Source organism: Thermobia domestica, chromosome 2, assembly GCF_964235325.1.
Source record: "Thermobia domestica chromosome 2, izTheDome1.hap1.1, whole genome shotgun sequence".
Taxonomy (NCBI): Eukaryota; Metazoa; Arthropoda; class Insecta; order Zygentoma; family Lepismatidae; genus Thermobia; species Thermobia domestica.
The window spans coordinates 204731159-204745506 of record NC_137455.1 but is presented as its reverse complement, the minus strand read 5'-3'; the positions used below and the strand labels follow the sequence as shown (position 1 = coordinate 204745506).

The window sequence follows — 14348 nt, the reverse complement described above, 5'->3', positions numbered from 1 at the left end:
CAATTGAATTTTCTATTGCTCATTAACGTGTTTTCACAAAAATATATATGAAGAAAAACATGGGAAATCGTAATTCCATTTGAAAGTAAAACAGCAGAATACCTTAACCTAAAACGAAAGCATCCCATATCCTTCTGAATTTTCCAAAATATGTATGGGTATTCTGAAAAGAGGCAATATAGTGTTTGTTTTCAAACAAAACTGAACCAAATTACGCTTTGGTTTCTGAAATAAACGAACACATTCTGTTTCATTTTAAGCCGAACCAAAACCAGTTTCTGTATTTTCGTATAGCACTGGAAGATGATGATGGAGTTTGCATTCTGATTGAAAAATGTTTATTTATTTATTTTATTTTATTTTTTTTAAATAGCAGTTAATGAGAGTAAACCATTGTTTAGACCCTGCTTTGGAGGCGTAAGCATAGAGGTTCAATTTCCTTATGGGATATTCAATCTTAAATTTTTGAATGAGTTTTGTCCAATGGTCATTGATAAGGAAATTGAGGCACATGAGTATTATTTGCTACAAAATTCAATAACACTCATCCGTAATGTTAGTATAATCATCTGAAAATTATGTTCAGCAAGGCTTTTCTTTTGGTGGGCAAGGGGTGTAAAATGGTTGTGGTTGGAGTATTACCAAAATCCCAAATTGTATTTTGGGAACGCCAGTAAGCGTCAGCTTCATCTCGAAAGTCACAAAATTAATGCTCCGACGCTCCTCGCATGTACCAGTGACTGATATTGGCTTCTTCCCTTCTTTTAGAAATCACAAAAGATCACTATAAACCTCCTTCGCAGGGACTACCAGGATCAATTAATGTGGAATTCGGCATTACTGTAGCAGAAAAGTGTGCCTATTTTGATATAGGATGTTAGTTTGGTAACGCACCACCTTAGGGGAGAACAAGGGGCGAAACATATGATGGTGAATCTTTTATAAAAATTCCAAATTTTATTTTGGAAATGAGATTGAGCGTGAGATTAATCGCAAATGTTACAAAATTCATACTCCGATGCTCTTTGCATATGCCAGTTACCAATATGGGCAGTTTCCTCCACCATAATTTTCCAAGGTATCTACCAGATGAGTTGAAAGAGGGAATTGTCCAATGTAGGGACGATTACTCTAGATACGTTGGTGGGATGGCTGTAGCTTTAGTACTTTGTCCTGCTTGTTGAGGAGAACATGCAGAATAAAAGTAATTTGACTTGATTTGTCTTATACTTACATGTAAGACTTCCCAAGTGTAACCTTCCGATTTTGATAAAATGTGTCGTATAGATACTACACATGAAATAAACGAATACGTGTTTTTATTTTCTGCATAAAAACGGTTTTAAGGGGCAAAAGACCCCACCCAAAATGTTGAAATTTGACATCCGAATGGCAGGGAAAATTGAACCAAAGTAAATGTAAGTGTGTACAGATATTGTATACGTAAAATGAGTCAATACGTGTTTTGTATTTTCCTGCAAAAACAATTGGGTACAGGACAGATCCTTCCAAACCTTTGATTATGAAGTATCGAAGGCGCTGATAAGTATACGTCAGAAATTCGTAAAGGATAAGGAGAATTACAACGAAAATTTTTAGGGAAAATACGCAAAAAATAAGCAAACATGTGCTTTTAGTTTGTGTTGGGAAGCAATGCTGGGGCCAAATCCTTCTCTAAAAAAGTAAATATTATATTAGAAATGCAGGAATTAGTGAATTGAAGCGAATGAAATTGGGTGTAGATATTGCATATGTAAAATAAGGCAGTTCATGCTTCCCAGTTGTCCCTATCCGATTTGCTTCAAATTTGGCACATCAACAGTAAATAGAAAATAAATCGACACGTGTCTTTGTTTATGTGGAGAAATATTGTAAGGATTAAAGGTCTCCCTCCCGAAATACTATAAAATATGTTATAGATAGGAAACGGCTAGTGATAAAATAGTGAACTTTTACCAATAGATAGATGACCTAAAAGTTAGAATCAATACAGCGAGTTTTGAGTGTGCCCCGTTTCTACACTCGAAAGTTCAAGTTCAAAGGCTGAACATTGTGCCCTCTAAGGTGGTATAAACAGACAGACAAACGACCAAACGCAAACGGAGTCCTTCCAGGAAGCCTCACTGACGTTCGACTAATAACAGGAACAGATATGCTGATCTAAATTTACTGTCTGAAGTAACACAAATAACAAATATTTCCTAATTTCAACCATATATGAATTGGCTAACCTTCATTATATTAACACTGACCATTTCCTTCTTATATCGTATTTTATAATAATATTTCGGGGAAGGGGTTTACTCCCTTAAATATTTTTCCGCATAAAACCGTGTCGATTTTTAGGGTTTACCGTTGATGTGCCAAATTTGAAGCAAATCGGATGACACTTCGAAACAGGTATTGCCTTATTTTACATATACAATATCTACACACAATTACATTCGCTTCGGTCCACTCCTTTCTGCGCTTCTATGGTAACATTTGTTTTTTTCTGACGGACCTTGGCGTCCACACACTTTCCCCACACAAACGTGTTCGTTTATTTTTGTGTATTGTCTCTCAGCACAGTTTTGTTGGAATTCTGTCATTGAGACACTTATGACGTATGCTTGGGTCTATACCACACCCAACTGCTTTCCTAGGAAAATACGAAATACATATGCCCTCATTTTACATCTACAATATCTATGTACAATTTTATTCACTTCGGTACATTTCTTCTTGCCTTCCGGCCGTCAATTTTCAAAATTTTTGGTTGGGTCTATTCTCTCCTAAAACAGTTTTTCCGCAGAAAATAAAGAAAAAACACCTATTTAGTTTTTGCATATTGTCCCTACACAAAGTTTCGTAGGGATTCTCCGTATCATTTAGGCACTTCTGACATATACTTACCAGCACTTTTGATATTTCGTAATGGAATGTTTGGATAAGTCTGTGCTCCGCCCAACCGTTTTTCCCAGGAAAATACGACACACGTATTCCCTCATTATATGTATACAATATCTCTACACAATTACATTCACTTCGGTGCAGTTTTCCTTGCCTTTCGGGTGTCAACTTTCAGCATTTTGAGTGGGGACTTTTACCCTTTAAAACCGTTTTCCTTCAGAAAATAAAAACACGTATTCACTTATTTTTTGCACATTGGCCTTACACAAAGTTTCGTTGCAATTCTTCATGTCATTTAGGCATTTCTGACATACTGTTATTAGCACGTTTGATATTTCGTGATCAAAGGTTTTGAGTGGTCTGTGCACCACCCAACCGTTTTTTTTTTCCTAAAAATACGAAATATGTATTCCTTCATTTCGGGTTTACATTATCTGTGCACAATTTCATCCACTTCGGTCCATTCTTCTCGGCTTTCGTGCGTCAACGTTCAAAATTTTGGGTGGGGGCTATTGCCTCCTAAAACCGTTTTTCCACAGAAAATAGAAAAAAACACGTATTCGTTTATTTCTTTAGTACTATCTACCTGTCAAATTTGATCAAAATCGGGAAGTGTTACATGTTAGATTAATGATATTTTTAAACAATTAATAAATGATAGAGCCACACAGTGTTGTTTCCAAGAAGGAAAAATGTTCAAGAAATGATTCTTATCCTCTCGAGTAATTTGTTTCTACTACAACCGTATTTCTGCTATAGTATACGTCATCTTGATGTATTTATGTGTGCTGTTCTTACGAGTAGGTTGTTGTCTGGCAAGTGGGATCATATGGTTATTGTGTAAGACGTATGAAAAAGAACGCTCATTTTACAAATAATAATAATAATATTGATGAGTGAAGATAACCTACTAAATATGTAGTTTTCAAAATGTTACTTTTCATTAGGATTTTTTTTTTTTTTTTTTTTTTGTGTCTATATGTTTGTGTGTTTGTGGTTCTTGGGACATTTTCCACTGTTAATTCAAATTCTATTTCGAGCTGAGTTTTGTTAAGTGTACGGAAAATACTTGTGTGTGTGATTTTTTTGCTATTGCAAGAGTCCCAATTGATTTTTTTTTTAATGCAAATTCTTTGATTATATTCCAGTGTCATCATAACAACGAAGCTATATGCACTGTCTGCTACACGGATAGAAGATAATCATTTATATAGTAGATTTGAGATTTTTAAAGAAAATAAGAAAATTTGTCTGGAATAATGATAAAACACATAAGATACCTCCCTTCTTCCCGTATATTCAAGCTGAGAATATTTATCGTACATTTTGATGTGGCTTTTGGAAGGGGGAAAGCGTAGCCCCATATCAGTCATAGCACATGCAATGAGCATCTGTGACATTCGTAATTAATCTGACGCTCATTTTGCATGTCTTGAATAAAATTTGGCCTTTTTTATTTAAAAAGTCATGCACTTATGTCACCCTAAGACTGTGCGGTACCAAAATAGCATTCCAAATTTGAAGAACTCATACTTTCTTAGTACCATAGCTCCAAATTTCACATTCATTGAACCCAAAAATAGCTTCTTTCTGTTTGTCCCTCCTGAGGATATTTTATGGTAAATGGAAGACTCGCTGTAGAAAACAATGTAAGTGCCACCTTAAAATAGTCTCATTTACTTCATTTTTAAATACATTTATGTCATAGTTAGATTTTCATACTTCGTTATATGCCAAACAATTGTATTTTGGGACACTTGGGCACAATTTACTATCTTTTATCTCTACTGTTACAGTAACTTTTGTTTCTCGCGCTTACAATGTTTTCTACAGCAAGACTTCATTTCTTTATGTAACTTTTAGAAGAGAGGCTGCAGCCTCACACTAGTTGCTGACATATCCAAGGAGCATCGGAGTATTAATTCTGTGACATTTGTGGTTAATCTGACGCTCACTCTCAGTTCCAAAATAAAATTTGGAATTCTTATAAAGATTCACCCTCATATATTTCACCTTCTGTGCTCCCCTAAGATGGTATATTACCAAAATAACATCCTATATTGAAATACACTTACGTTTCTACTGCAATAGACCGAATTTCGCATTAATTGATCTAAAAATAGCTGCATCGCCCTCTCTGTCCCCTAAGGCGCTGACTTACTAAAATAACAATCCAGATTTCATAAACACATACCTCTTTTTACTACAAGAACGACAATTTTCACATTAATTAATCAAAACGAAGTTTCTTCTCGTATGTCCCTGCTAACGATATTTATGCCGAATTTTTATATGAATTTTGGATGAGAGCTGTAGCCCCATATCAGTCACTGACACATGCAAGAAGCATCGGAATATTAATTCTGCAAAATATTTGATTAATTTTGACTCTCTCAGGCATTTCCGCAATAAAATTTGGAATTCTTATAAAGATTCATCATCATATGTTTCACCGCTTGTGCTTCCCTAAGATGATGCATTACCAAAAAGAACATCCTATATTGAAATACACTTACGTTTCTGCTACAATAAACCGAATTTTACATTAATTCATCCCAAAAATACCTTCTTCTGGCGTTCCCTGCTAAGGATATTTAGAGTGATTTTTTTTATGTGCCTTTTAGAAGAAGGGCTGAAGTTTCATACCAGTCACTGGCACATGCAAGGAGCGTCGGAGAATTAATTATGTGACACTTTTGATTAAACTGACGGTTACTGGCGTTTCCAAAATACAATTTGGGATTTTGGTAACACTCCGCTCACTAAATTTTTACACGCCTTGAAAGAGAAGGCTTACCGAAAATAACGTTCCAGACGGCTATACTAACATTACAGATGAGTGTTATTGTATTTTGTAGCAAATAATACTCATGTGCAGCAAATTCCTAATCAATAATCATTGGGCAAAGCTGCTTCAAAAATTTAAGATAGCATATCCCATAAGAAACATGAACTTTTGTGTTTATCCAAAACAGGGATTGAACAGGCTATATCTATAACTATCTATCTATCTATCTATCTATCTATCTATCTATCTATCTATCTATCTATATATATATATATATATATATATATATATATATATATATATATATATATAATATGGGCGAAAATAGGGCACTATGTGTGCTATAGGGGTTTTATCTCCAAATTTGCACTGCATAATCGCAGTTGATTTCAAGAGACAATAGAAACATTAGCTACAGTCTAGCCATCAGACGCGTTACTAAACCGGTTAACTGGTTTTGATTCGGTTTAAGAGTCGTTTATTTCAGGAACCAAACCGTAAGTTGGTTTAGTTTTGTTTGAAAACAGACACAATATTGCCTGTTTTCAGAATATCCATACATATTGTGGAAAAGTTCCGAAAGATATATAATGATTTCGTTTTAGGTAAAGGTATTATGAATCTGCTGTTTCATATTTGAATGAAATTACGATTCCCAATGTTTTTCTCTCAATATATTTTTGTGACGACAGGTTCATGAGCAATAGAAAATACAACGATTTAATAGAAAATACAACTGTTTAATGTCGCATGACTACGATCGTTATAATAAGTGAGACCATGATTAAAGCAAGTGAATTATGATGGATGAATTGGTGGACTGAGAAAGTGGAAGAAAACTAGTGTGTCCCGAGAAAACCCACGAGCACGATATTGTCCACCTCGAGCTTACTTGCCTTGGGAAAGAACTAAGTACAACACAGATAAATAGTTCATTGCTTGGGGTCCCGGGTTCGATTCCGGGGGAAGAGGCTTTTAAATTTTATGTGTCCTCGATATATCTGTGTCCCTGTCCCTTTCGTTCAAGGATACTGAAAATAACTGTAAAACGAGTATTGCCAAGTATAATTAAGAAAAGTTATGAAGATAGTTAGGAAGATAGTAAATCAGAAAAAATGTGATGTGAGACACCAGATTCCAGTTAAGGATTTGATTTAGTCGTAAAACCATTTTATGTCCTTGCGTGGTTGTTATGTCTATTTTTGTTTTCTAATTTAAATATGAATTCTCTTAACGTGTTTAGGAAACATATATGAATAATTCCTTAGGACCTAGTATGAATCATAAATGTGCATGAAACATTATTGTTTGCTAGCAATTGTTTCAAACGTCTGCCACTATTACTCCTACAGCTAGAAATAATATTTTTGTTCGCCATTTTCCACACATTCCATATACTCGTTCAACCAAGATATATAAATAGGAACGATTCTTTTTCATATTCGTATGTATATTTATATTCGTATGTGTTAAAATATCAATATAAAGCATACATAATCCGAAGATTTATCCAGAGAAATGGTGTTACTATGTATCGTGATGAAAACAAATCCTACTTAGTTCCTATTAAGGCATCCGAAGGTTCAATATTCATATTGTTCATTAGCTGACACCTTCTTTCTCCCCAATTTTCCTTTCGGACACTAATCCTTCCAAACTATGTCTAAGGATGAATTCCCTTATAAGAGAGAGTCCAAACTATTTTCCGTTTTCCTATCAACTTCAGTATGCTTATTTGCATTGGAATAGGACATAGTATTGAAGTCCTAAGTCTTCAGTAATAATAATAATAATAATAATAATAATAATATAGAAGACAAATTCCATATGAGGATAGATTGTATTGAAATCTGTAAAATTACCCCTAACATTAGACAAAAGTTACAAAATAATTCGGATTGAAGAGAAGTGCCCGGACCACCAGAACATAACCCCTGCGTACCTCCCTACAATTAGCTAAATGTTAAACGAAAAGTTTGCAGTCAAATTCCATGTAGAAAGTAGGGTTATTGAAATCACAAGAGTCCTAAAAAAATATGTTTTTAAGTTTTACGTTGCATGGTTATGCCGGCTAAGCTAAAGTAGATATCGATTATGAGAATGAAAGAAGTAGTGGAATAAAGAATCTTGGAGGAACAGATTCCTGAGAGAACCTACACATACGGCATTTGTCTAGCAGAATGCCCACTGGGGATGTGGGATGGTACATTGACACTAGCTCCAGAGCTGAGCGGGCTACGATTAAAACGACCATAAAGAAAGCGCCCAATCTTTTTGCAACAGTGCAAACCATTAAATTCACAAAACTTCAGTAATAATAATAATAATAATAATAATAATAATAATAATAATAATAATAATAATAATAATAATAATAATGGAATTTACAATTTTAAACTTACCCTAAAAAAAATAGGCAAAACCTTCACACAAGTCGAGATTTCGGGGAGGGGTCCGGACCTCCAGGATACACTTCTGCAACACCTAAGTTTTAAACGAAAGCGTTCCACTAAAGTTTCATGTAGAAAGTATTCTACAGTACGTTTTAAGAAAAATGACTGTAATAAGTGAATATCAGTGAACAGTAAGGCATATAATAAACTAAATTTTAGGATATGCAGAAGTAATTATAAAAGCTTTGTTACAAAAATACCCACACGACCATAAAAAAATTCAATGAACTTCTAGATACAAAGTAGCAAAATAGCGTATAAGATTAAGTCTACAGTGCAATTGTTACTTGGATGGACATACACTATTTCGAGAATCGAGATAAGACAGGAGATGTTTACGATACTTATCCTCTTGTCTCGATTCTTATCTTCAAAGCGAGACGATAATTTGAGTTAACCTTGTCGCGTCTCGAATATAAAAACTTTATATCTTTCCTAATTTTGTTTGTTTTGTTTTAGAAACGAGATGAGAAATTCCTCTTGTCGAGTTCAATATTAAACAAGACCGAAATATTCTTGCCTAATCTGACGTTTCGGCTTGTAACGGTATGACCTGAGCGATAATAAACTCCTAACTTTTACCTGGGTAATCTTCTATGAATTAATTATTATAGCTATTGGTTTATTATTATTCCTGAACAATTTATAATTTCAGTATTGAAACATCCGAGTATTCAAATATCTGAAGATAATAAAATGTGTCATATCCGATCAGTCCGCACCAAAAATCTAAAGTAAAAAAGAATACTGGCCCGTAAGAATGGAATACATCGTAAATGATTTATTATTTCATCTTCCTTAAACGGATTGTTTGCGAAAATGCGAATTCTTGATCCAACGTTAGGATTTAAAATCGGAGCTTAATGCCCGACACTGGACGTACTGGTTTTTCTTTCAAGTTTTCTCCCAGTCTTACAAATTGAGTGTGACGGAATCCTTTGATATACAGGGTATCGCAAATCTCTTTCTAAATATATATTTCGTGTATTACTATTTCCAGTGTGGAATGACCTGTGGGTTGTTGGTTTCAAGTTTGTGTTGTGCATTACCAATGCTCTATGAGACGTGGACCTACAGTTTACACATAAGTTTTCACCGGGAATCCAATATAAATCAACCGTGTCGCTCAGCCTTGGGTTGAACATATTCGGAGATTTGTGAATATGCGAATAAGAGGAATAATCCATCACGGAAAATATTTGCAAGTAATATGAATTGTTATTATTTAACCGGTCTTGGTAGGTGTGTTCGTATAACCGAGGCATTCATTGATTCTTCTTACTCCTCTCCCTATTACTAATATAGCTCTCCTGCTGATACAAGTTAAAATGAATGACTCTCAGGTGATATTAGGAGTATTCAACTAACACGCAAATATCGGATGAGTCGGAAGGAAAACTATTTTTTTTCGGTTTAATTGTAACTACTCATGCGATTTTTTAGCAACTCGACCGTTATTGATTTGGCAGAAAAAAATATTTAAATTCCTGCTCTATACAAGATTTTCTTGTTCTGCCAAAATTGTTATACACATGGAACTTGAGCCCCAATTGAAGTAGAATTAAGCATTATGATCTGTTTGAATTGTAATTAAGTGTCCTTTCATTCGGTATGAATTTAGTTTCCAAGACAGGGAAATAACCTAGACAAGTTTTGAAACTTTTCGAAAAGAAAAAAAAAATGTTTCTTTGTTGAATTTATTCCTTATAACTTGGCAACATTATCTCGAAGGCAAACAAAAAGATACTGAGGCCTACCACATTATATTTATTTTAAAGACACTGTGTGAATGTCGTGTTAATTTACTTAATACAATCTGAGCAAAATACAGGGTGTTCACACTTATAATGAAAAAGTAGAAGGTTGAATTTAGCAAAATGGAAGGTAATGTTTATTTATACACGTTGTAGTTAGAACATATTTACAGTATAAACCTAATTTGAATTGTAGTTATGTGAACTTTCTTTTAATATATATCACATTTTGACACGATATATAAGAAAGTAATGATAGGGGGATATTTCGCAAATTTTCTAGCAAAAATCATGTTGTTCAACATTTATTCGGTTAGTATTTGCCAGTATTGTCTGTAAGTTTCACTGGGAGTGACACACCATGCGAAACTTACTTTCGTCCTGAATTTCGGACACCAGCGCAATGCAAACTATTATGCTTTGGAGAAGAATCTGAAAAATTCTTCAATAACATGGGTATATTTTATTATTTTAGGGCTCTAGAAATTGGACTAGACTTAGAGTTACTTTGCAGAAAAGAGTTATTGTCCAGGCTACATATTACATCAATTTTGGATGTCTTTGCTACTTCTGAAGAAATTACAAACAGTAGAAAATTTACGGTTAAATAAGTAATGTACAGTACTACATCACAATCCATATAATGGTAATCCGAAGTGTTAATTTATTTAAAAAGCCTATTATTGAGTTATCCATTTTAATTAACTTTCTTAATAATGTAACTAGTATATATTCATTGATACCTTTCAAATGTGACCTTGTTAAAACTATTATGGATTTTCCTCGCTTAAGCATAAATTAATAGACATGAACTGTTAATTTTATAAACAAATAAGAGAAAGAAGAGTATCATAGCAATTGTTTAATTAAGACAAAAAAAGGTATTTGTGTAACAAAATACATCACACAGTCTCTTACAATTTATTAATACTTTTGTTAGGTTGTTGTGAATATCGAGGAGGTTGACCAACTTGAAGAAATGATGGGAGATGCATTTTCCAGTTCATCCGCAGAAGCACGAGAGGGAACTACAAATTTTATCTGAGCTACAAGTATATAGAAAGAACATCCCACTATTGATGAATATGCTTTACTTCTTACTTCAGATACTTCTTCTATTACACATCTCGTAACATGGCTGAAACTTTTGTTTCTGTCGTGCTATAATTTCAAAGGATTTGATTAATTTTATTACAGGGATGTGTAACTAGTATTATGTGCGTAATTACTTAAGTCAATTGAAATATATTTCCTGAAATAATGCGCTGATTTAAAGTGATTATGTGTGTATAGCTCAGAGAAATTGTGGCCTTTTTGCTTTCAGTAACTTGTACCAGTAACAACATAAAAAACTAAATTTTATATTTTAATTCCTGTTCTGTTTTTATTTCATACTCATTTCACTTTTTATTCCCCACAAAACAGAACCAGGCACTTTAAACTTGTGATATGATTTATTAAGAAAAAGTAACATAGATATCTTATGTTTGAACGAACTGGCGGCGGACACAAACTCTTGTCTCCTGTTCATAGGTGGAACTAGAGGGAGGCAGGGAGGGCCGGCCCCCTCTAGAAGCAAAGCTGGCTCTCCCCCGAATTTTTCTACTGGACGAAAATAATGTTATTAATTTACCTCAATTTACGCATAACAATTTTAGTGTTGCTTGCGTTCGACATATTTAATAGTTTCTATATTCATCCGCCCATCTATTAAAAATAAAATATGGTCTGGTGTCTAGATGTAGTAAAATCTCTGGACCAATGTGACAGTGAACAGAATAGCGACCTCTCGATTTGCGCTGTATGCGTTTTTTTTTATTTGGCAGCTTCATTAACGTAAATTATTTTTGTATTGTTTTAGTAATTATTGTTTTGTTTTAGTAAGTTGTAGTTGTATTGTTTTAGTAAGTAATTAGCAGTTGAAGAATTCTGTTTTTACTTTCTTTCCTTTATGTTGTTTTCTTTAGTGTACCTTAATAATTTGCTCTGAGAATCTTAACTATTCAAACAGTACTATGCTATAAATAAAATGACAACAATAAGACTGATTTATCATACATATACAAACAAGAAAAAAATACTTCGTTAGTAAGTTAAACTCAAGCCATTGTTACCCATTCAAAAGTCTCTTTTCAATATCGTTTATTGTTTTCCCTTCTTCTTCCTCTTCTTCTTCTTCTTTTTCTTCTTTTTATTATTATTATTATTATTATTATTATTATTATTATTATTATTATTATTATTATTATTATTATTATTATTATTATTATTATTATTATTATTATTATCCAACCCTAATAGGAGTCTTTAAAAACAACGTGATTGGTTCCTTTTTTCTGCTTTCTGTTACATCTGGAGGGTGGCTCAAAAGTAGGTATACACCCCTGCATTGATCTAGCATACCTACTTTTGGGCCACCCTGTATATCAGTACAATAAAATGTTACATTAACAGAGCTAATGTAGAAGTATTAAGAAGAACAAAGTTTTATTGTAATCTTTATGGAACACTAGCAGCGTTCACCCCGCTTCGCTGCGGTCACCCCGGAACGCAATAAACGTTGTTACTTAGATAATTTTTACTTTTTCGCTTTCAAGTGATATGATAAAAACCATAGAAGATTGCATTAAATGTTAACATTATATCGCCTGTCATTTATGTTAACCCGCCCCGCTTCGCTGCGGTCACCCCGGAACGCAATAAACTTTGTTACTTAGATAATTTTTACTTTTTCGCTTTCAAGTGATTGCAGTAAATGTTAACATTATAGCGCCTGTCATTTATGTTAACCCGCCGAGTGACACGGTCATGCGGGTTGCATATAAATACGTTTATTTTTACCTATGATGATCTAACAAAGGATTTGTACGTTATGGACACTTGAATGGTCAATTATCTCAAGACACTGGTAATTAAAAATTAAAGTGATATGATAAAAACCATCTAGGGTCCAAATCCTAATAACCCCCCAAAAATAAAAGAAATTGGTTCAGCCGTATTAGCGTGATGAGGGAACAAAGGATTTGTACGTTCTCTTTTATATATATAGATTTGCGGATTTTCGCAACATTCAAAGTAAGTATGAACTGAAGTTTGTGCTTACATTTTTAATGAATAAACTGTAATCAGGCGCGCACCCAGGAATTTTTTCTGCAGGGTGTCGAAGTTGGAAGGGATGCAATATTATAAGACAAAGACACGACGTTATTCTGCACCCGAGTAAACGATAAAAATTTCGAAGTAGTGGAAGTTGTGCACCACAGGAACACTTTTTTATATTTTGCATTTGAAAAGGGAGTATGTTTGTGCTACGCTAAAGAAAAAATATATTCCTGATAACCTGATAGTTTTGCTTCATATTGTAAAAGTTACATGGGTATCGCACCAATAACAAGAACCAGAGCAATTTTGACCGAGCAAGTCACCTTGTCTCTTGTTACGGGGGGGAGGGCATTACCAAGGGACTTAAATTATTGTACCTAGAGATAACTAATTTGTACGTACAATTATAAGTACAACACTTAAACCATAGCTTGCTTCCACATTCTCAATAGAATGGGAATTTTTGCATTGTCAAGTAACTTGCTAAATACAAGGAATATGATGTTATGTAAAACAAATAATATTGCAGTTTTATCACATTGTTTGCTGAAATAGCATGTAATCAGTATTTAACTAGGCATATTGTTTTTTTTTTAAAATACAAATTCATAAATTTATTTGGGCTACATCAAATAGCAATCATCATATGCAAAGTACTGTCCCTTGGTACATGGAAATTTGTGTCACATGGTACTTGGATCACCCTATTTATAAACTAAAGTAAATTTAACGAAAGGAGTGCATAATAAATTAAAGTGATCAGAATGTAGAAGCAATACATAGGTATCTTAAATATGCTGGAGCATTTACTTGTTACTTCCACCTATGTGGTAGCAAGAAAAACACTCCAAATCTCAGCAAAAAAAAAGAAGAAATACTTTGATATACGAAAAACATATATTGCCTCCCAGTTCACTTATTTCTCTCTATACGCTATTACTTTATGTTGCCCAAATGAAATATAGAAAACTGAATTCAATGATAGGAAGGCAAAATTGGTACTATGACTTCAATAGTTCCCCTTTACAGAGGCCTCATCCGACTAGTTATCGGTGGTAATGAAAACTCCTCTTTTCTGCTCCATAGTTTCCAAGCTACTCCAACTTAACAAACTAAAAATTAGCGACAGACCATCCATACGTATGAGTTATGAATCAATTTATGTGTTTCGCAAAAAAAAAAAAAAAAAAAAAAAAAAAAAAAAAAATCCACCTTTGGTTACATCTGACAACACTGTGTGGTTCCTAGTATACTTCAAGCGTTGCTTTCTAGCTTAAAAATATATGCATGAACAAAGCTTCATTTTGGTATAACCATTGCGTATCGCTTCCGGTTCAAAAGTTCTACTATTCCAAATTC

The 14348-nt window shown here is 33.7% G+C and overlaps 1 protein-coding gene across 7 annotated transcripts in view; it reads left to right on the top strand.

The window, feature by feature from the left end:
- LOC145678367 (uncharacterized) overlaps positions 1 to 11257 on the top strand; it is a 625560-nt gene extending 614303 nt beyond the window's left edge. For all 7 annotated transcript variants that reach the window (XM_081748431.1, XM_081748429.1, XM_081748430.1 and 4 more), the window contains one exon: positions 10828 to 11257. In XM_081748431.1, the coding sequence (XP_081604557.1) occupies positions 10828 to 10932 (105 nt within the window). In that variant the 3' untranslated portion in view covers positions 10933 to 11257. The remainder of the gene's footprint in view (positions 1 to 10827) is intronic.
- Positions 11258 to 14348: the final 3091 nt, after the last annotated feature.